The sequence below is a fragment of the Oncorhynchus keta genome, chromosome 34, assembly GCF_023373465.1.
Source record: "Oncorhynchus keta strain PuntledgeMale-10-30-2019 chromosome 34, Oket_V2, whole genome shotgun sequence".
Lineage (NCBI taxonomy): Eukaryota > Metazoa > Chordata > Actinopteri > Salmoniformes > Salmonidae > Oncorhynchus > Oncorhynchus keta.
Window position 1 is genome coordinate 34,605,628 of NC_068454.1, and position 23,791 is coordinate 34,629,418.

The 23,791-nt window shown below is 43.2% G+C and overlaps 1 protein-coding gene across 4 annotated transcripts in view; it reads right to left on the reverse strand.

The window, feature by feature from the left end:
• The window catches only part of LOC118366994 (rho GTPase-activating protein 15), a 50,686-nt gene continuing 26,895 nt past the window's right edge, over positions 1 to 23,791 (reverse strand). For 2 of the 4 annotated variants that reach the window (XR_008090201.1, XR_008090200.1), the window contains exons 8-14: positions 22,607 to 22,738; positions 20,726 to 20,824; positions 18,981 to 19,058; positions 13,614 to 13,748; positions 6,159 to 6,264; positions 79 to 653; positions 1 to 37 (exon numbers count right to left, since the gene is read on the reverse strand). Coding sequence is in view for 2 of the 4 variants with exons in the window: in XM_052493734.1 (XP_052349694.1) it covers positions 470 to 653; positions 6,159 to 6,264; positions 13,614 to 13,748; positions 18,981 to 19,058; positions 20,726 to 20,824; positions 22,607 to 22,738 (734 nt within the window). In the remaining 2 variants the exon portion in view is untranslated. Of the gene's footprint in view, positions 654 to 6,158; positions 6,265 to 13,613; positions 13,749 to 18,980; positions 19,059 to 20,725; positions 20,825 to 22,606; positions 22,739 to 23,791 lie in introns of all 4 variants that reach the window. The other 2 variants (XM_052493734.1, XM_035749906.2) reach the window with 2 other exon arrangements.

The following is a 23,791-nucleotide window of genomic DNA, read 5'->3' on the forward strand; positions in this document are numbered from 1 at the left end:
TTATATTCAAAGGATTATTTTTAATTTCCAAGTGTGTCTGAGACAGGCCCATTTGCATAGAGCCTGTCTCAGACACACTTGAGGATGATGCTCATTCACAGACTTGAATGCATCACACAGGCACACACAGATAACTTAACATAGTATCATTACTTTTGTCAATACTTCTTTCATGATACTGTAGCTATGCAGTATAAGGCAATGGAAGAGCCAGACCACAAAATAAGCTATTTACTAGTATGCATTCACTATAGCACAATTCAGAAATCACAGTTTGGGTTCGGGGTTCAAGAGGTGTAACTAACAACATAGTACGATATAAATGCTATTAAAACTTTAAGATAAGGTGTAAATCCTCACTATTAATAATATATTACAGAAATACTAGCAACTAGCTCCAAGCTTTAGGCACAACAGGTCCTCTTGTCTGTTCATGAATCCATCCATTGCTGTAGATAAAATGTCCTTATCACTTCTTCTCCAGGCCGAAGATCTCTGAGCTCTCAATGAGGATGAACTCCACTATCTGGTTCTGATAAACCATGTTGACCGCCATGTTCCCACAGTCCAGCTCAGGCCACATGAGTGTCGGGCCAAACACGATGCTGATGCCTTGTGTCGACATCAGGTTTTTCCGTGAACACGTCAGAATCCTGCAGAGAGATAATGGTTAAATTATCTGGGAAAATAAGAGAGAGCTTTGATTTAGATGGTTGAGATTGAAACAATGGGATATTAACTCATGAATCACGAAACGAGGCTTTTCAAGTCAACATCAATGACCATCACAAAAACAGACATCTCATTGCTACCGGAAAATGTTGGATCATTTCTGTACACATTCAGTAGATTTGTTAGCAAGGCTGATTTTTACCCTTCAATGGCCCCTGTTGAAAACATATCTTATTTCAGTATTGGTAACTCTGTATATCATTTGTGCACCCAGCTTTGTGTACTCAAAGATCCAAAGATGTGTACTTTCACTTCATGCCACACATTCAGCACCGGCAGTCAACTGCGGAACATCTATTGACTCTAATGTATCTGAATAGGGAAAGTTACAAAATAAATCTGGATGGAGTTTCAGTGTAGAGAGGAGGTCTGGAGAAGGTTTGGGGACTGGATAAAACAGGGGCAGGAAATTAAGAAGCACATGCAACTCTTGTACATTACGTACATGCTGTACGATTCTACGCCGCAATGAGGAAACTGTAGATGATATTCTCTACTGTACAATCTGCAGTGACCTTCTTTTGTTTCACTGTACAGATTGCCTCGCCTTCTTCCTTGGCCACAATCCATTAGATATACTGTATATTCCATTACCTTGACATGAGCAGTATGCTATGCAGGGTGTATATGAGGACTCAGTGGTTGTACTTTCTGGAGAAAGCACAGAGAATGTGATACAGGGAGGCTTTTTGAGAAGTATTCTTCCTGAGCTGAGGCTTGGCTGTGGGACAAAGACCCAGGCAGGCCCAGGCAGGGGGACCCACTCCGCTCCAGTCTCTACTCCCTCTGTGGAGGAGGCTGCCGCCCACAGGCCTCTGGGCCCATTATGGAGTGAGGCCTGGAACGGGATGGAAGGGCTGTGGCGTGGGGCGCATCTCCAAGCTGTCAGTGGGATCTTGACGGAGCGTTCTGAGGTGGGATGGGGTCCCTCCGTGCCCAAAACAGATCCACACAGGGCCTCTCAGCAGATAATTGCATCCAAAGGTATTGTCAGGGTGCCAGGATTAGGCACTGCAGCGCCTGAAGCTGGTCTTTTCGAAAGCCCTAAGTGATGTTATCTATGGCTTACATGTCATAAAACAAAAAGCAAAATAAAACAACAGTCTGAATATTTTTTCCATTGCCTAAATGTAGTGCACATGTATAGTAAGAAAACACACTAGAAAAGTTCAATTTGATTTCTTTCCCTTTTTCCCCAAAGTATGGAGTTAGTATTCTTTGTGACAACTACTATAATAGTTAAGTTAACATAACATCTAGCCGATGTAAAGGCAGATGTACAGGTCTGCAAGAGCTCAATCAGGATAGACATCTAAGAAGGACTGACATTCACATTAGGGATAGTCTGTCTAAACAGTTGATTTCAGTGCTACAGTATATGTCAATAAAACACGTGTCTGGAAAGGTCACGATCAGGCTGTATCTCTCACCAATGGAAATAGGCCTCTAAATCGTTAATCATGTGGGATGGTCAACATCTTGCTCTGCCACATGTCATTATAATATCGACCCAGCGTGTTCAGGCCATGCATATTTCTCAAGCTCATTACTAAGAGAAAGGCATGATGATGATCCAACCTGACACAATCATTATGAATAATTATCCTCATCTCACTTTAAGCCAAAAAATTATATTTTCCATAAAATATGCTATCATGCTACGGTGTCAGAGCGAATCTGTATCAATGTGCTGTGGTAATTTATGTATATTAATAACGTTCAGAGTGCTAGCTTTAGCAATACCGATGTAGCTAGTACTGAACAGTGTCTCCCCTGTGCCATAGTGCTAGTAAGGCACAGAACACTGATGTCTTGGAAGGAGCTATATTGTGAAAAGAGTGCCATAATTGATTCCAGACGAGAGCACTTACGTTCACAGGTGGGAGTGTAATTGCAGGAAGTGAAATTCACTGCCACCTATTTATCGGTGCTAGCAAAGCAGAATTAGAGATTTACTGTCACCGCGTGCATGTGCTGTAAGAACCTGGCAAAATATATATTTTAGGGGATGACTGGGAAAAACAACGTCTACTGAACGCGTGTACTTGAGGTGGACAATATGATGTGCAAGTGCTTTTTATTTTATTTTAGACTTTCTAAATGCAGTTGTATTCACCTGATGAATAGAGTTTCTATCCATGCACTTGCCATTACTGTAGGTCTGTGTCTTCGCATGTATTGTGTGTCCATGTGACTAAGTGTTTTGGAGTGTGTCTTGGAGTGAAACCTGATTAAAATGTGTACACGCTATAATTTCCTATTTATGTCTGCAATTAACCTCAGCCCTGTGCCTGTGTACAGTACATCACTGTTCTCTGCCTGTCTGACCATCAGCGTTTTAACTTAATTAGAACACTGCGATGATCTAAGGGTCTGGATTACCATGCCTAATGGTTTACTAATGATCTCAAATAAGGCGACTCAATTATTAAAGTAATTCCACTGTATATTATTATTATTCATTATTAAAGTAATTCCACTGTATATTCACAGAAGGAATACATCACCTCAGTTCTCAGGATCATTCTGCCTCGGCACAACGGAGACTGGTATAACTTTGTGTAGACTAGCTATTCCTCATCTCCTCTTCCTCTGACTACAACGGCTACAACCTCTAACACTAGCTATACTTACAGGAAACAAAATCACACTTCAAATACTTCACACCCAAACTTGCAAGTAATGACTAGTCACCAACACCCTGGCACAGTGTTTCCAAAAAGCCATGGTGGCATACACAGCTCATATCAGCAATGTCCATCCTACCCTACCCAGAGAGCTGACCAGAGGGGACTCGTGATTTGATCTGACGAATCATTGATGTCTCCTACATGAGCTGACGTGCACGGCTCAAGATGCCAATGGTAATTAATTAGCATGTAGTTTCTCCAGGCGGGGCATGACAGAAAATGAGAGCTGGACCATGATGGGGTCCCCTCCTTCTTCTCCACCTCCTCCTCCTCCTCCTCCTCCTCCTCCCCTCCTCCTCGCCTGGAAGGCTCCTCCTAATTGGGTCAGGATCACTGACTCCTTCAGGATCATGGGACAGATAATAAATTGAGGTGGGGATGGGAAGAGAGAGAGAGGAAGGGGCAGGGAGCCGGAGGAGGTGGGGACGAGGAGGAGAGGGGATGGGGGGGGTGGTCTAAAGCTCGAAGGTTGAAACTATAAGTGTCAGTCTCGTAAAGTGAACAGACAGCTCCCCATTTGAACTAAAAATACCCCATGGGACCAAACATTTGAGTTGAAGTGTTGAAAAGTTTCCAAGCAGCGAGCATCTTCTTGGTGCACTATGGTTAAACAACACTGCATTGGATCATGGCAGTTGAGAGCCAATCATAAGAGCTGTCCTAGACAGACCTATGTCATCCATTCTGGTTCAGCAGCACCCATTGATTTTGATTCCTCTCCTAGCCTCGGCCTCGGCTACCTATCACACCTATAGAGGTTTGTTTTCCACTCTGTAGTAAGGTCAGCAGGAATTGAAAGCCCATGGATTTTTTTTAAAGCCCTTGTGGTAAATGGTACCATGAACAGCAGTGACAAAAACACTTCCAAATAGGAGAATAAATAGAATGGCTAAGTGAAGGTACACTTCAGAGAATCTGGTTTCCTTGACCACATCATCACAATGCAAGTACACAGCTCGATATTGAAGCCAGACCCCTATGGATCGGGGGGGAGGAACACTGGCTCCACACAGGCAGAGAATGAAGCCACAACAAAGCAGTCAGAAAACATCATAGACTCCTACATTACTGAAGGCACAGACAACCCAGCCAGGACCGAAATAAAACCGCTCAGTGAAGCCTGGGATCATAAACCACTCTTCCTTCTGGAATAAAAGTTGTTTAATATGGGAGGCAGGGACACATTCACACACTCTGTAATCTCATTTGATATCCTCGATAAGGCAACATGCACCACTGATAAGCGTTTGTCAGCGTAAACTTCGGACTCTCATTCTTTACCTCTCATTGTCTTTATAAGATGTTCCCCCTCTTTTTGTTCTCTGGCAATCTCAGAGAATGCTTTATACACTGTGCCTGTGCGCCCTCCAATGCTGCTATGCTCTTTTCTTTGGGGGGAAAAAGGCAAATAATAAATGTAAAAAAATCACACATGATCCCAATTTACTGTGGTCTGGTGTGAAATTTAGATTAGGCAAACGCATCTAGCCTATGAGAAATAAAGAGTGGAACTGGAAGTGAACGCGGTATGGAGCGAGACAGAGAGCGAGAAAGAGGGAGAGAGAGAAATAAGTGAATTAGAGCTAAACCACATCAATAGGTAAGGGTGTGGTAGCCAAAGTCCTGGATCTGGTCCCTAGGGGCCCGTTCTCCTGCCATTCTGTCACATGAGACGTTCTGGCTTGATTATTTGCATGGTGAGAGGGCAGGGAGAAGTCATTTTGTGGTGGGGGCAGACTTGGAGGCACTGCCTGGGATTTACTCTGTCCCCACAATCCCCGCGCAATGAAACCGTGTGAGCAAAACAATGTGTCAGTAACATTACTTCACTCAGTCCATTGATAGTTTTTATGAGGATATTATTCAACACATTCTATTATGCAAAGCTGCATAAAGGAGCTGCAAAGAAGAGCTGAGAAGGACTGAGAAAGAGGATAGAAATGCCACTGAAACCATTCCTTGAACTAGGTGTGTCATTGCTGAAAGAGAGAGGGGGAACGAGAGGTAGAGATAGGAAGATAGAGAGAAAGGAGAGAGAAAGAAAGAGCGAGAGGAGGGAGACAGAAATAGAGAGAGAAAGAAAGAGAGATAAAGAGATAGAGATGTTTTGGGGTTATCTCTGCAGGCAATTCTGCATGGGGATATGAATGGGGGATTTGGACTTATTGAGGGACCTGGCATTCGAAAGCAAACAGACAAACACACACACGTCCTCTGCTGTAGCCAAGGGGTATGTTCCAGTTAGGGAGGGGCTCATCAATCTAAAATGAGTCATTTGGCCTCCTGTGTGGGGTGGTAAATATGGAGAAGGGTAAGATGGGATAGAACACCTCTCCTGGGACATGGGTTTAGCCATATGGCCCCTTTAGCCTGGCCAGGACAGTCAGAGTGGACCGGGGCCAGGCAACTTGCACACGCAGGCAGCACTGAGGTCATTTCCCCCTGTCCTACACACATGGGGCCGGGATGCCACGGTCGGGTGGGGGGAAGGGGGATAGGAGGGTCATACGTAACTTTCTCCAGAGCTTGATGTTTTAGTGTGACCTCTCCGTCACCCTTTACTGTACGTTTGACCCTCTGTTGTCACTCTACTTTTTAAAAACACTGGGCTAATAGAAAAAAATGACTATGAGTTAGTAGTACTACTACTGTAGTACTATAGCATTCCGAATTCTGGACATTGAATACAACATGTTCCGGCTGTGCTCCAATGACATTAACAGGCTGTCAACTTACTTCTGCAGGTGTCTGAAGAGTACTCTCATGGTGTCCTGGTTGGGTTTAGGGAGCTGAAGTACTAGCTTCTTTATCACCTGCACCTTCTGCTTGCCAGCCTTCGTCTCTGTTCCGAAGGAAGATTTGGAGGAATATCGTTAAGTGGCAACACTATAAAGATTGATTATCCAAGTGTAGATGTTTGTCTGATTATTCACATTCAATTCAAGAGTAAGTGAGACTTTACTTAGTTTAAAAAAAAATGGATGGTCATTATTGTTATTACTGGAAACCATTAGAGCCTTTCTGTTACTGTAACACAACACTTGGCTGACCAATTAGCCATCCCAAGGGAACCTCCCAGTCTCCAATGGGGAGTCAGATGGGCCCTTACCCATAATGCCTTATATAGATGGCAAACTGTTTGGCGACATTGTGTCTGACCTATGACCCTTATAAATTGGTAGCATCCATCATGTTGTGCTAGCTGATGGGTAACACTCTTAAGACTGCACCTCCTCTCCTGATACACACTGTTCTGTAAGAGGAATACACCAATGAAATCTCTCAAACAATGTGCATGTCTTTCAATTAGACTTTATTTGATTGTAATCAAAACAAATAGAAACCTAACACTATTGTCAGATGAGTTAGATAATCCCAGGGAGAAAATCCTCGATGATTTAGTCCTCATAGGGGCCAGGCCAGGTGGGGACGTCAATACAACCAGTCCTGGGATCATGCTCCTTTTCCAACCCTGAATTCCACCCCAAAACAACTTTGCGTGTTATTAATCTGAACAGATGTTTGCTTTCTGTATTGCTACTCCATTTAGGAAGAGTTGGGGAAACACGTGTGAATGTGTGTTTGTGTTGATGTATTTGCTGAAGAGGGAGAGAGTGAAAAGTACTAAAACAAGACAAATCCAGTCCTCAATCCCTGATAAATATGACAAGAAACTGCAACACTCAGTAACACATCTATAGTCCAAAAACTGTCCCACCCACTGTGGCACTACAGCCATGCAACACCTCCCATCCATCTGTTGAAACCTGCTACCTGTTTTTTTATATCGACATCCTGCAAAGAGGTGACAATAACCTCATGCTTGTTCTACCCTCCCTGTACTCACTGCTCAGCATCCTTCTCTGACCTCCAGAGGAACCCACAGGTTAGGTTAACACTAATGGCCTAATGGAGTCTACTCAGCTCTGCTTGTTCTCATTACCCCAGGTTGTTAGCAGACAGAGCCGCAGAGCGAGGCGAGGACAATGTTTGGCCCCCTGTCTGTCGTACCGTGGAGGCTCCCCTTGAGCACGGCCAGAGCAGATGTCTGCGTGTACACCGAGCTGGCACAAGCACAGGTGGCAGATGCCCACGTCGGGTGCCAACCCTGCCAGTTGGGCACAGATGGACAAACCCGTTCTGGGAGAGAGAGTAGGGCCCCTGACCTTCTGCTCTAGGTGAGCCTAGCCTGAGCTACGCTCTGCGCCGGCCCGGCAGGATGGAATGTGTGGCAGCTTTCCCTGCCTGGCGGACAGGCTGTCACTCTGAACAGAGTTTTCCTGTTTAGTTTTTGTCCTCAGTATTAACTATGACTGGAAGTTATCACTGAGATTATCTGAATTGACTAGAGATGACCCACTCTGAAATAGATCAGGCGATATATCTGTTAAGTACAATGCAGAACTGTTTATAAGAGGCATCTGCTGCTACACAACTAATCAATAGTAGGCCTCACCCTAAAATATTTAATCTAGTCTACATTACTGGCACAAAGGACATGATTCATTCATTACTTTGCCGTTGGTGGCTGACATATTGGAGATGCCCCTCAGCTCACCATTGTGGACAGATGGCGAGGACAGTGTCATTAATTTAAAGCAGGCTGAAATGCCCTGTTAGGATTATAGCATCTACATTTGCTGATTCACTCCAATGTACCACACACTGAAACATACAACCTGACCCAAAAGTCACACAGGGTCATATAATATGGCACTGGATGAGCAATGGAGCCAGATGAATACGGTTAATACTGCTCTTCACACAACTACTCTAAACCAGAAGATCATTTTCAGCCTTCGTATAAATGAAGTTGTGATTATTTAATTGACTGAGCTGACTTTTGGCAACCATAGCATGCATAGAACATTAAGTGTGGTACCATTTCCTGGAAGACCCTATTTCCTTTTTTTTTGCAAATCCAATATGGTTATGAATCTGGCATGAACAGGAGTAAATCCTCTCAATGATGGGAAACATCTCAAGGGATCGAGCGTACCCCACAGAAGACTAAACGAACATTAGTCATGTCAACTTTAGTCCCCGGCTGCAGCATTAGGCAGCTTTTGGGCACCTAGAGGGGATTGAGTGATTTATGAGCTGCTATGACAACAGACCATTACAACTCCCCATCCAGGTCTGTATACAACAACACAAACAAACATGGCTGTGCCAATGAAAATCAATACTGTGTATGGGGTTTAACCCAAGGAATAGTCCTTTGATCCCAAACAAATATTTAAGAATTGCTGATTTGTACAGATTGGAACAAGAAGGTAAATGCCAAACAAATGCATACAAACTTCTTTTTTTGTAGTTTGGAAGCCTACAAGCATTTCCACTGCACCTTTTATACCTGCTGTAAACTGTGTATGTGACAAATAACATTTGATTTGTTTTGTTTTGAGGTATCAAGTTGAGACAATAAGATTTATGGAATTGTAGACATTTTTGCGTTTGTGCAAAGCTACTTTCCCAGTTATTAAACATTCGCAATGTAAATCTTAAAACCCAATGTTAGTAATTTGAGAATGTCAATAGCTGTATATTCATAGAGATTTCTGTGAGAACCAATTACTGTACAATAGCCTCAAGTTTTTCTTCTCTTTTCGATTTCTGATAAGTGTTTCAATCGGTGACACAGTGACTAGATACACATTCAGCATCTAAACCTCTGTGTATATAATCCCATTATAAACAGGGGAAATGTATGTTGTTTCAGGAAATCTAGCCGTACAACCTCATCTCCAGGCTTAGTGTACTGCATGGCTCACTAAAGCCCCGTCAAGGCAAATATTAGCAGAAAGCAAATAATCCTGCAGGTTGTGATTAAGATTTTAAATGGATCCCAATTGTGTGCTTTTGGTTAATGAATAACAAAGTCTTGGAGGATGGTGTCTGTAATTTATTAAACATGAAAAGCTCCTTGATGAAATATAGAAACTAGATATTTTTGCATTTCAAACGATTTGCATGGCCAGCTTACTTGCATGCAAATTTGTTTTTAGAGCGTTATAAAAAGAAATGAACTAATAAGTACCATTGAATGCCCCCATTTCATGAAAAGGTAGTATCTTCAAGTATCTTGATCAAAGGTAAAACTTAATTATGAGGAATTATTATTCTCAAACTGAAACGTCACCTACCAATTTAAGAAGTCTCAGCACAGTAGCACAGAATTTCTAGATAGATTTTTTTCCTAATTTGTTCAATCTTTAATTGCATATTCATGAGAGTGCTTTGCACCACATTCCCCATTACAGAAAATACACAAACATAATTAATACTCATTATGAACACAGGTCCTAAGTTAATAATCCATCTGTGATTATGATGAGTGCCCTGTATGCTCTCAATAAGTCAGAAATAGAAACAAACCAAACAATGTCAAACTAATAAAAACAACTCCTTTCTATGCTACAGGATTTGTAGGGCTCTGGGCTCTCTGCCTTTCTGTGATGTGTGCTTTGTATTTGAGTTAGACTATAGAATGCTATTCTTTCCTACTGTAATGGTGATTATCAACTAAACTACGCCAGATCATAAATATGTGCAATTATTCATATGTAAATGATGTGTCTCTTTGAAGCTTGAGAAGTGGTGTGTAACCCAAGATGACCTGGAGATAGCGAGGATATCACCATTATAACCACAAACGCATTTCAAACAGATACCAAACACTATAGACAAATGTGATTCTCTCTTACGTTTGTCATGTACAGGCATTTTGTCTTCCCTAATCTACAGTATTATCATAAATACTGAACCCACATTGGTAAAGTTATTGCTTAAGTGGGTGAATCAACCAACCCCAACTGAGACACAATAGATTCCCTCGATTCTCTCTGCAGTAATGTTTTTCTGCTGTGTTTCTGTTTCTGTGTCAGTATGGTGAATAAATAAGAGCCATGTATAAAACTGTGCTAGCTAGTTAATGAAGAGAAAGTCCCTGGCTTGGTGGAGATGCGGAGGGAGCAGTATTTAGACTTCTCTCCTCGTCTGTGTGGCCCAGTTACTAACTCACATGACTTCATTTCCATGGTTACTGAGGGCATAGACAAGGACCAAACAACTTGGGAAAATATGCATCTTTTTCTAATTAGCATTTTTGAATTAACAGCAGAAGAATTTTAAGGATGCCAGCCAATCTGAAGTTCTGGGAGCCAAACATTTTAATAAAATCACTTATGTTTAAGAGAGTTCAAATCTTTGTAAATATCAACAGTTAAACACACACACACATGCATGCATACAGATAGCATCCACTGAGCCATGAACATGTAACATCTTAGTTCTTGTAACCAGCATAAAAATGTCTCAACCCAAGACTCCGCTCCTCCCCCGAAACATTTACACTTTTACGGCAACACTATCAATGCCGCCACCATCCTCGACAAAACTATAGAAGCAGTGCTCGAACGAGATCAAGCTCAATTCACCAGTGTTTGCATTGATTTGCTTGCGAAACAAAAAGGAGCGTTTGTCTGCGAGACAGGTGGCTGGAGATTCCAGATACCCCTCTCCGATACTGAGGCCCACATGAATAATAGAACGTGGTAAGTTGGTGCCAGGATCACGGCCTGCAAACACAGCTGCTCCTCTCAGCCTTCCAAGAATGAACAGCTCACTTGGAAGGGAGACAGGGAGACAAGGCCTGCATGGACACCACCTGAGGACCTCAGACTGAACAACTCATCAAACCTACGGGGCTGAGAGGGAGGGAGGGGAGGGAAGGGGGCATCTGTTCATACAAAAGTAGAGAGAAAACAAATGAAACAGGAGACCAGAGAAAGAAAGAAAGAAAGAAAGAAAGAAAGGGAGGTGTCGGACTGAAGATATGATAAGTGTTTGCATTGTGCTTAGGATATTTAGGAGATAACAATATCATGTCTCCATTATCCGTGGCTGAGAAAATCCTTTCATATGATGTGAATGGACTGGACTACATCCAATGCTACACTCTCCATCATGTTGTAGTACTTGTAAGTCTTTTTGTCCAATGGGACCCAAGCGCTTGGCCCATGATTCCGGTAACGACACTGGCCATTCGTAACAACACATGCACACTGGCCATGGTTCCAGTAAGCTGCAACACTGTTGGCTCTTGGAACGGTGGTTTCAATTAGAGACCTGGTGATGTGTACTGAAACCTGCCTAATCAGCTCACCTCCCGTCCACACAAGCCACGGACCCATAGGAACTCCCCGTAATGCAACCCCATTACAGGGCCAGCCAGCAATGGGCAACGCGACTCTAATGATGACAACCCATCATCTCCATCACCAGGAGACTCTCTCCCTGTCTCAAGGTCCTAAATGGGACAGGAAGTCAAACAACTGTTTACTAATAATGTGTTGGCTGCAGATTAGGCCTTGCTCTCATGTTCTGGACAGTTCAACCAGCTCATTATCTTGGACTAGGACTAGGTCGTCTTAAATGACGTGAGGCAGGTGCTTGCCATGTGCTGATGCTAAATCTTCACAGTCTTGTTTTTCAGTATCTTTGCAATATAAATTAATGGTGTACGTCACCATATGGTCACTAATGCATCTATTTAGCTGCACAACTACATTCACTTAGTGGCGAATCTGTAGTGACTCCACCCCTGGCCGTTTCATCTCTACAGCGGAGCATGGCGTACCAGGTTATCCTAATTACACCTCCTGCTATGAAGGGCTTCCTACACTGCTAATTAGTTGTCTAAACGCTGTCTGAGACTCATCAGCCGTGCACATACTTATCTGATTAACTGGATGTAACCACCTTGAGCGCCAGAGGGGATTCTGGCCTACATTCTGGAGCATGTAAATATTTATTGCCAAATTATAGCACCACCTTGGGATTGTTTTCGCAATCTGTTTCCGGGGGCTTCGAGGGTCTCAGAGAGAATATTTGGGTATGGGATGGGACAGCATTGACAACAGCAGGCACTTTTGTACAAATGACACATATAGAACAAATGAAAAAATAAATAAGGGGTAGAAGAAAAAGCATTATTCAATATAATTTCCTTATGTTTCATCCATGGAGCTCAGGAGAGAGCTGATGCTCCCTGTATTCCAACCCTGAGGTGGGGTTACAGGGCCCAGGTAGCATTTCAACACAAGTGCACAACCTTTAACAGTATTGTTTACACAAGGTTAACACTGGCGTCAGTAGGACGGCGGCTAGGGTGGGAGCCGGAACAATGGCATGATGGGGGTTAATGTGTGGTGGGTGTGTGGTGGGGGTGTGTGTGTGTGTGTGTGTGTGTGTGTGTGTGTGTGTGTGTGTGTGTGTGTGTGGTGAAGTAGAGTGGAAGTACGTCAACACATGACTGTGTCAGATCTGATCTTGTGTTAGCTTCTGTCTGGACTGCCAGCCCTGGCTGTCGTGACCTTTGACCTGTGGAATTCCCCCCACTAACCACCAGGGGATGTCAGGGGTGCGAGAGAGAGGTGACCCACCTCACAGTTCGACAGCGACCTCTTTTGACTGGACAGATCGAGAGAGGCAGAGGACTCTGCAACCTATTTGAGACCACCTGGTGTAAGTGGAGTCAACGATACAGTACATTGTACATGAAGCACAGAAAGAAATCCTGTACATACTGTGTAGATCTATCTGAATGTTTGAAGAGTTTACTCACCGCCTCCAAATGCAACCTAAAGTTCTAACTCTGAGGTTGTTCTCCTCTGGGCCCATACATACTGTATGTGCCAAGTGACCATGTGGAAAGATGGCTATTGATTTCACCCCTGTTGCTTAGCAGAGAGTGGAGTATCAACTTAGCATACTGTACCACGGCTCAATCCTCAGTGGTCTTTCTCTCTCTCAGCCTCTCTGAATGAAAAATCGTTTAGTGTTTAAGTGAGCTGCCTCGAGGACAACGTTTCTAGAGGCAAATAAAAGCGCATGGAGTACAGTATAAACAGGATTAATGCTAACACACCACAGGGCCTGATGCATATGTTACTATGTAAAACCCAGGCAAGCTTGCCTATTTCACTGGTAGAATAGCAAACGTTACACAGTTCTGATACAAACCGTTATTAATCTGGATCTGGAGAATTTCATTGCATTCCATATTTTCAGTCTTCTTGACCTCAAAATTAAAGTGACTGAAATCTGACTGCAAGCGCAAGCTTTGTGAATATGCTGACAAACTAATGTGCTGATGACAACAGCAAAACATCTAGGCTGTATACTCACTGATGGCCTCCACAAACAGCTCAAATAATGGGAAGGGAAACAGGGGCTCTGGCAGCTCCCGGAAAAACATCTTGAGTGCCCCGGTGACGACGTGGATGTCCTCCCATTGGCTGTCGTCCAGGTTAAACTCCTCCTCTGGGACAACACCAGGAAGAGAGGGGGCAAGAGAGAGGGGGGAAGAGGGGGAAGATTCGGAGAGAGGTGGGAGTGGGAAACAGAGAAAGAGAGAAAGAGAAGGAACAGGAGCAGTGAGAGAGAAAGAGAAAGAGGGAGTGAGAGAGAAAAAGAACAGGAGAGGGAATAGAGAGGGAACAACAAAGCTTTAATTGGGAGAATTTGCAAAGGCTAATTACTATGCTAATGTTTACCTGCTAACAGCGGAGCTCGCTAACAGGCTCCCAGCTACCCAGAGGTCTGATGAAGCCACATGTGTTGGATTGGGTTTCTGTTCTAGACTGACATATACCCTCTGTTGAAATCAGTTAGTTCTGATAGGGCTGAGAATAGAGAAAACCCCTGGTAGTGACAGAGACAGGCCATCAGGTGACGATGTGATTCAGAGGCACCAGGCTCAATATGCCACAGGAGGAGTGCAGGATGATCCAAAGCCAACATGACAGGCCTGGAGGTCTGAAGACAGTGGAATGGTACAGCACAAAGTCATATTATGCTGTATGTTGAAACTGGAAATAAGCAATCGTTCGTTTCAGACAACCCTGTTACATGATAATAGGAATATAGTGCCATGGGAACTTCTGAATCATTTTCATAGAGATAATTATCTTAGAGAGATTTTATCCATGCTTTGAAATTAGAGTAATGTATTTGGCATGTCAAGATGATCTTAGATCTTCCCTTCCATCCTCGGCCAACCAAAAACAAAGGCAATGTGTTGGAAAGCCAGAGTCATAGAGAATTACATAAAGCCAGAAGGGTATTTCTTTCTTTTTTTCTGCACAGTTTTAGGTACTCCCTAGAAAAAAGTCCAGACTTTCAATTAGCCAGCCTCTCCAGTGTGTGCACTTGACACATCTGAGCTGATTGCTAATCAGCCCATAGTTTCCTTGTTTGTATTGAATCCTGGTACAAAACCCACTCAGGGAAACTGAACCTGCTGCGTTCTATGGTCCTGAAGGACATAGTAGCCTACTACATGGTCAATGTTTTCAACCCACTCTCACTTGAGATTGTACTGTACTGGCTCTCTATAACTATGGGGGTTGGGAGCACATTCAGGATAAATGGAATGTGTGGGACAGAATGTAGGCACATGGTGTCATGGTGTCAGAATGCTTGGAATGTGCGAAATGTTGATGATGTCACTCTCCCCTCAATCTCCCGCATCACAAACCACTTCTTTAATCTCTAGGACTGCAGGGCACAGTAACAAATAATGGTGTCTCTAAATAAAAAGAAGGTTGCTAGCTACCTCAAGACAGAGAAATACGTTCCAGAGTGATAAATTAGGCTAAAGGTCAACCAGTCTATTCTTTATTCTCAGAGCCTGGTCAACAACAAACGTTCTCTTGTTGGTTTGCTGGAGAAATGCCCCAGGAGTCCTTTACAGGAAACATTGGATAATTCAGATGAAGTACGTAGACGTGTTTCACTGGAGGCCCAGATCTGACTTGAATTCTCATGAGGGATGCTTTATCCTTCCTTTATCTCTGAAAGATCCCATTCTTAAGGTATTCATCAATCATTTTTTATTTGCCAAAGAATGCCTTGTGATCCGTTACTCATTCACCATCAATAGGTCTCTACAGTTATTCATAATTAAGTAGAGTTACTCAGTAACTACCCAGAATCATCCATGATTATTGAAGATGGCGCCAGAGAGGATGGCTGCTGTTTAATTTGCTCTTAACCAACCATGCAATTTTGTTCGTTTTTTTGCATTGTTTCTTTCTTATTTTGTACATAATGTTGCTACATAATCTCTTATAACCGAAAATAGCTTCTGGACATCAGAACAGCGATTACCCACTTCGAATTGGAAATGAGTCAGACGGGAAGGATATACTCCAAACACCTGAAAAGGCCCTCATCCTGTCATTCGCTGGAAAAAGAAACTGCGATTTTGCGGAAAGAGATCGGGGTGCCTTGTGAGGATCAGGTGACGAGTGGATAATCTGCCATTCAATCACTGGAAAATAAATTAGATAAACTGAAAGCATGTATATCCTACCAACGGGACATTAAAAACTGTAATATTTTATGTTTCACTGATTCGTGGCTGAACGATGACATTAATAACATACAGCTGACGGGTTATGCACTGTTGTTCTATCGGCAGGATAGAACAACAGCTTCTGGTAAGACACAGGGTGGGGACCTATGTACATTTGTAAACAACAGCTAGTGCACGATATCTAAGGAAGTCTCGAGGTTTTGCTTGCCTGAGGTAGAGTATCTCATGATAAGCTGTAGAATACACTATCTACCGAGAAAGTTTTCATCTGTATTAAACTTAGCTGTCTACATACCACCACAGACCGATGCTAGCACTAAAATCGCACTCAATGAGCTGTATACCGCCATAAGCAAACAGGAAAATGCTCATCCAGAGGCGGAGCTCCTAGTGGCCGGTGACTTTAATGCAGGGACACTTATATCAGTTTTGATATAAGGACGTTAAATGTGCAACCAGAGGGGACAAAAACTCTAGACCACCTATACTCCACACACAGAGACGCGTACAAAGCTCTCCCTCGCCCTCCATTTGGCAACTCTGACCCTAATTCTAAAATTATATCCGGATTCCTGCTTACAAGCAGAAATTAAAGCAGGAAGCACCAGTGAATCGGTCTATAAAAAGCGGTCAGATGAAGCAGATGCTAAACTACAGAACTGTTTTGCTCGCACAGACTGGAACATGTTCCGGGATTCTTCCAATGGCATTGAGGAGTGCATCACATCAGTCATTGGCTTCATCAATAAGTGCATCAATGACGTCATCCCCACAGTGACTGTACGTACATACTCCAACCAGAAGCCATGGATTACAGGCATTCGAACTGAGCTAAAGGGTAGACCTGCTGCTTTCAATTAGTGGGACTCTAACCTGGAAGCTTATAAGAAATCCCGCTATTCCCTCCGTCAAACCATGAAACAGGCAAAGCGTCAATACAGGACTAAGATCGAATCATACTACACCGGCTCCGGCATACAGACTACAAAGGGAAGCACAGCCGAGAGCTGCCCAGTGACACGAGCCTACAAGATGAGCTAAATAACTTCTGTGCTCGCTTCGAGGCAAGTAACACTGAAACATGCATGAGAGCATCAGCTGTTCCGGACGACTGTGTGATCACGCTCTTCACAGCCGATGTGAGTAAGACCTTTAAACAGGTCAGCATTCACAAGGCTGCAGGGCCAGACGGATTACCAGGACATGTACTCCAAGCATGCACTGACCAACTGGCAAGTGTCTTCACTGACATTTTCAACCTTTCCATGTCTGAGTCTGTAATACCAACATGCTTCAAGAAGACCACCATAGTCCCTGTGCCCAAGAACACTAAGGTAACCTGCCTAAATGACTACCGACCCATGGCACTCGCGTCTGTAGCCATGAAATGCTTTGAAAGGGTGGTCATGGCTCACAACACCATTATCCCAGAAACCTTAGACCCATTCCAATTTGCATACCGCCCCAACAGATCCACAGATGATGCAATATCTATTGCACTCCACACTGCCCCTTCACACCTGGACAAAAGGAACAACTATGTGAGAATGCTATTCATTGACTACAACTCAGCGTTCAACACCATAGTACCCTCAAAGCTCATCACTAAGCTAAGGACCCTAGGACTAAACACCTCCCTATGCAACTAGATCTTGGACCTCCTGACAGGCCGCCCCCAAGTGGTAAGGGTAGGTAACAACACATCCACCTCCCCGCATCGCAGTGCTAGCTCTGCCACCAGAGATTCTGGGTTCGAGCCCAGGCTCTGCCGCAGCCGGCCGCGACCGGGAGGCGTATGGGGCGACGCACAATTGGCCCAGCGTCGTCCGGGTTAGGGAGGGTTTGGCCGGCAGGGATATCCTTGTCTCATCGCACACTAGCGACTCCTGTGGCGGGCCAGGCACAGTGCATGCTGACTGTGTTTGCATGGCTCTCTCGCATGGCTCTCGACCTTCGCCTCTCCCGAGCCCGTACGGGAGTTGCAGCGATGAGACAAGACAGTAACTACTACCAATTGGATACCACAACATTGGGGAGAAAAAGGGGGTAACAATAATATATATATTTTTTTAAACAACACATCCACATAGGGAGGAGGTCAGAGATGTGATCAAGAGAAAGGAGAAAATTGTGGACTATAGGACAAGGAGGACTGAACTCGCCCCCATTCTCATCAATGGGGCAGTAGTGGAGCAGGTTGAGAGTTTCAAGTTCCTTGGCGTCCACATCACCAACAAACTAACATGGTCCAAACACACCAAGACAGTCGTGAAGAGGGCACAGCAAAGCTATCCCCCCCCAGGAGCCAAAAATATTTGGCATGGGTACTCAGATTCTCAAAAGGTTTTTACAGCTGCACCATCGAGAGCATTCTGACAGGTTTTATCACTGCATGGGATGGCAACTGCTCGGCCTCTGACCGCAAGGCACTACAGAGGGTAGTGCGTACGGCCCAGTACATCATTTGGGCCAACTCTTTACCAGGTGATGTCAGAGGAAGGCCTTAAAAATTCCCAAAGAATCCAGCCACCCTAGTCATAGACTGTTCTCTCTGCTACCGCACAGCAAGCTGTACTGGAGTGCCAAGTCTATGTCCAAGAGGCTTGTAAACAGCTTCTACCCCCAAACCATAAGACTCCTGAAAATCTGAACATCTAATCAAATGGCTACCCAGACTATTTGCAATGCCCCCCTCCCCCCTTTTACGCTGCTGCTACTCTCTGTTATTATCTATGCATAGTCACTTTAATAACTATACGTACATATTACCTCAATTAACTTGACACTGGGGCCCCCGCACATTGACTGTACCGGTACCCCCTGTATATAGCCCCGTTATTGTTATTTACAGCTGGTCTTTTATTATTTGTTTTTCTTACTTTTCTAAAGGTATTTTCTTAAAACTGCATTGTTGGTTAATGGCTTGTAAGTAAGCATTTCACTGTCAAGTCTACACCGGTTGCATTCGGCGCATGTGACAAATACAATTTGATTTGATTTCAACAGAACACACTGTCTTAGTTGTATCCATTGTATCACAAAGAAACCCCCCTAATTGAACCCTATTCGAATCGTGTTGTGTTAATTATATGATATCCAGTAGAAACTGAACTGTATGAAGTCAAGTACTGTCACAAACACTATAACACAGTCATTAATTAAATGACAGAACATACCTTGGTCAACCAAGAATCGTAACTTCTGGATGGTGGCTAGATTACCACTCACTCTGTAGATGCCATCAGCCTCTAAACCTGGTGGATACAAGTTAGACATTAAACACAAGCAAATTTGACAAGACTACATTTTGATTTGGACTTATATGACCATAAATGACACATTTAGATACAATTCCTGGGTTTTACAATAGACAATGTGTACATTCATTGCAGTGGAATGGATAGTTGACATCTTGCCTAGATAAGGGCTTGGACTTGGACAACATACGGCTCTATTTCACTGTGACATTTTGAGCATTACTTTGATTATAGAGTCTGACTGCCATTTTCTTTTGCATCCAAGCACAGGAGACCAGCCTGCCAAACCAGCTCAACAGCATTTGATAGATTGTCATGCTTTCATTGTGCATACTCTTAAAAACAAGCCATTTACAAAATATATACATTAAAAAGTGAACAGCATTTAAATACACAAGGCTGGAGGCTTACAAGTTGAAATACAGGCTAGGCTACAGATTGAAATGCTACATATTTGAGTCACACTGTTGTCAGTGCAAACTAACACTGCCACTGCATAGAGGTAGCTGGGGCGACACTTTCCTCTGGCCCTTTCTATCAATTGCTCTAATGAATGTCCGTCCACATTCCCGAGCATTTGACAGTGGCACGCTATGTACTGTACGATACCGCTGTCACTGGTGGGGTAACTTGAGGATATGGTTGACTTGAAAAGTAAAGAAGACGTACGTTTCATTCTTTGCAAGGCATTCTTGTATAACGTCCTGGCTATTTTCTGCAGCTCAAGTGTTAAGATGTCCAGAGGAATTTCACCCCAGTGTTTGGCCCTTTGTTTACATAGAAAGCAGTCAGAAGTTGTTTGTTTGTTCTTTCCCTGCTGTGTCCAGAGCCCAGCCAATGGCCTCCCAAATGTTGTTTGTGTGTGTGTGTGTGTTTGTGTGTGTGTGTGTGTGTGTGTGTGTGTGTGTGTGTGTGTGCGAGTGAGTGAGTGAGTGCGTGCGTGTCTAAAGGTTTATTTTCTAACACACTAAAGTCCATCGTGTATCAAGAAATGCAACAGACCTTTAGATCATAATCATTACAGTTAAAAGACGCTCTTAATCATTATTATTTTCTCAGCGTGTTTATCGGGCCACAGCAATTTTACCCCCAGATAACTAATAGTCCTGAACAAATGTTCAGCCAAAACCACAAACGGAACCCATTACACAAACACATAATTCAGTCTCAATTTCAGCGCGTTATAAACAGTCTGAAGTGGACTCGGAATTGGACGCGGACCAGGAGTGAGTGATTTGGGATGCCGAGGAGCATTTTCCTCAGGGTTCAGCGCCTTTGCCTGGCCAGCTATGTGACGGAGCCTGGGAAACTACCGATCACACACATTGTGTGAGAACACTACGAGTCAATGACCGGGATACACGTCTTATAAAACAGGCACTCTCAACTATAGGTCTTTTCATATTCACTCTCAAATGTCAAAACAGAGGGGGGAAGTGTAAACAGTGGTGAAATGCTGAAGCAGCTACTGTAACTGTATGAGATGAAGCATCACTGAGGTGGACAGGCCGACTCGACAGGGTCAGGGTGTGGAGAAGGGTCAAACTCCCAAATACAGGAGGACAATACAGTACATACTTCCCCCACACATCTTATCCATTGTTGATTTATTTCCCATAAACAAAGTATTAATTAAAAATAACAATTTTAGTAAAAGTGCATACCTCTTTTTTCGACGGCCTCCACACACTGCCTGACAAACTTTGGCACAGTGGTCCCTTCCCGCTCGCAAAGTGCCAACAAGTGACATCCAAACACTCGATCTGTGAGGGAAAAAAAAGACATGATTTGTTCAAGTAAAAAAATCAATTTCCCAGAACTACTGAACTAGAGACAGTGTAAAAATATAGATATTAGCAGTAATCACCAGATATTGCATTTAATTGCATCAAAAGTCCTCAAACGTGGAATGTGTTGAAATGTCTGTTTTCAGATCTCAGGAATTTTGGTGGAACGGTAAAAGGTCTGTTTAATAAGTCATTCCATTCACGCTTGAAAAATCTCATTAATACTGTCCATTGATCATCATCATCATTATGTGGAGGGATAGGTCATTATTTCATAGCATGAGTAGTAACACTCATCGCTCTTGACTCATACTGCCCTGCTTTCCTCTGATGGCTGTTTCCAGAACAGTGCTACTAACAGTAGGCTACATGGATTCCACGGCCACATTGGTAAAGGATAAACAATCTAATGTTTAATCACACACTTAGCATTTTATCGCTAACATTTTTTCCCATGAACCCTGAGAATCCCAGGCCGCTTTGCTCCAATCAGAGGAAGAGGGGGGCCACATTTTCTTGCCTTATATGAACATTCCCATTGCTTCATTACTCTACTTTTGTCCATTTAAATGTACTAAGGCGTCCCTCATTTAACCTGTCCTTACTGGCAATAAACTCAGGCTTCTGTGGTCACTAACTCTGGTCAGTTAATCTCTAGTAGATGCCCTATAGGGCTAGCAAAAGCTAGGGTTAGCAAAGCATACCTCATCAATCATAGACTGGAATTCAATCTGACTGTGCACAGAGGTACACTTTCTCACTCATCAACTGGCTTATGTTACATTATCGGGACTCTTGAACAGTGCTGTCTCTCTAGCACTGTGCAACATCAAAGATCGCCCTCTCTTGTTTATACACTGGAGGGAAGTGTGCACCAAATACATAAATGACTGCAAGCGCGGCACCTTTGCATACAAAATGCACTTCCCAGTGCTCGGCAGATAAGCAAGAGAAAAGACGAGGGAGAGGGGAAGGGGGCAGAGAAATGGAGCAAAATTACCCCTCCTAAAGGAATTCAAATAACCCTCGCGTTGCATGGATTTAATTTGCATTCTGAAGTACGATAGGAAAGGGGGAGGGGGGAGGGGGACCTGATTTGAGGAAGCACACTCTCTGAAGTGGCTTGCCCACCAGCCCTGCCAAATAGGACAGTCTGGAGGCCACCTGCCCCACTCCTTAATCCAGAAGTATTTCATTTATTCCGTCAATAACGTCCTCTCCCTTTGATCTAGCGTTTGTCCCGTGGACACAACATTAAAGGGTCTCCTTGAAGCTGGGGGAAATTCCAAATACCGTTACCTTCTTCTAAGGATTGCAAATGTGCTTAAATATGCCCTTTAATGGTGTATTTTCCTTCAACCGTGAGCTCAATAAATTAGTTCCCCCTTAGAGGAATGGATTCTGTGGTTGCCGGTTGGATTGGCATGGTTTGTTCAAGTAAAATGCATTCAGTTTAATTTTATAAATCACTGTTGTTCTGTGACTCCTAATAAACGTGGAAAGACCTTTTCAAATCAGTATAATAACTCATTATCATCACTAGTTATTCTATATTTACAATCAATTATAAAATAAATTGTGACATCTGGGAATATACACACAGTTAACTCTCTTTTTTCTTATTGGAAGGGGCTGTCATAGAAAAAGATGACAAAATGTACAACACATTTTGAACGACTTGTGTTCTTCACAACATGTGAGGCGTGCTGGAAAATAACACACTGATACTGGTACATTTAAAACAGAATACTCTGATACCTTTGATGATGCCTTTCTCCTGTAGAGTCTTCATAGAAGGCCGCCTTGAGATGAACTTTTTGAGTCTGTTCTTCACCCCAATCTTATCAGCACTGTCCGACACGCTGTAGGTGAGCTTGGAAGACTTGAAAACTTGTCAGGAACACACAGACACACGGTTAAAATATGCCTTTACAATGTTCAGCCAGTAAAGTGGAGGTGGATAGCATGGTTCCCCTCATCGCTCTACCTGACCCTCGCTCCCCCCCCCCCTCTCTCTCGTTAGAGTCCCAGTGTTATTTATTAATTAGGCATCCTTCCAGGGGTCTCTCCCATGGCTGTCTTTTTCTATTATTCATTCCAATTGAACTTCTCCATGTCTAGAGGAATTCCCTGTCGTTTTTTTAAAGTCCGGGTGCTGCTTGTCATTCTAATAAAAACGAACACTGCTCCTCCCAAATGAATCAAATGACCTATTTTTGTCTACGGACTAGCTTTGCAATAAAATAAACAAGTTGAATATATTTATTATATTACAGTTGGGTTAGACAGAGTTGCAAAGCAAATACTATTGTTGTCAGGTGATTGTATATCATTTCCTGAAAACATACAGTAGGACGTTAAGTGGGAAAAAAGCTATCCATGTTGCTCTCCAGTTTGTGTAAAGTACGGTCTTTTTCATGGGCATAAATTCACATGAACATAGCCAGAATCATACCCATAATGAAAGGTTCAAGCAGCTGGATATAAGAGACTGGATCTTGGCCTCTATGTCCCTGGCCCCTAATTAGAGATTTTAATATGCTCATCCAACATCAATATATTCGTCTCGCAGCGCTTAAGGTGATGAGATTGATTTGAACCAATGACAGGGATTAACATAATTGCTGCTTGACATACAATGACATAATGTTAATTAGCATGTTCTTGTGTCATGTTCCTACAAGAGCCATAATTGAAATCAACAGTCCCACACACATTTTGGGCATATAAAAAGAAAACACAAAAAAGTGCCACTAAAAATCAGGAAAGCTGTCAGACCTTATCACGTCGGTGGGTAAGGGAAACGAGCACACATACATTATGCAAATGTGTGAGCAACCATTTCCCTGGAAAAGTTGTGTTTTGAGCAATTAAATCCCTACAGTAGCACAGATAAGAGACAACTTTTAATCAGCATACCTCCGAGTTCCAGCTTGTACTAAC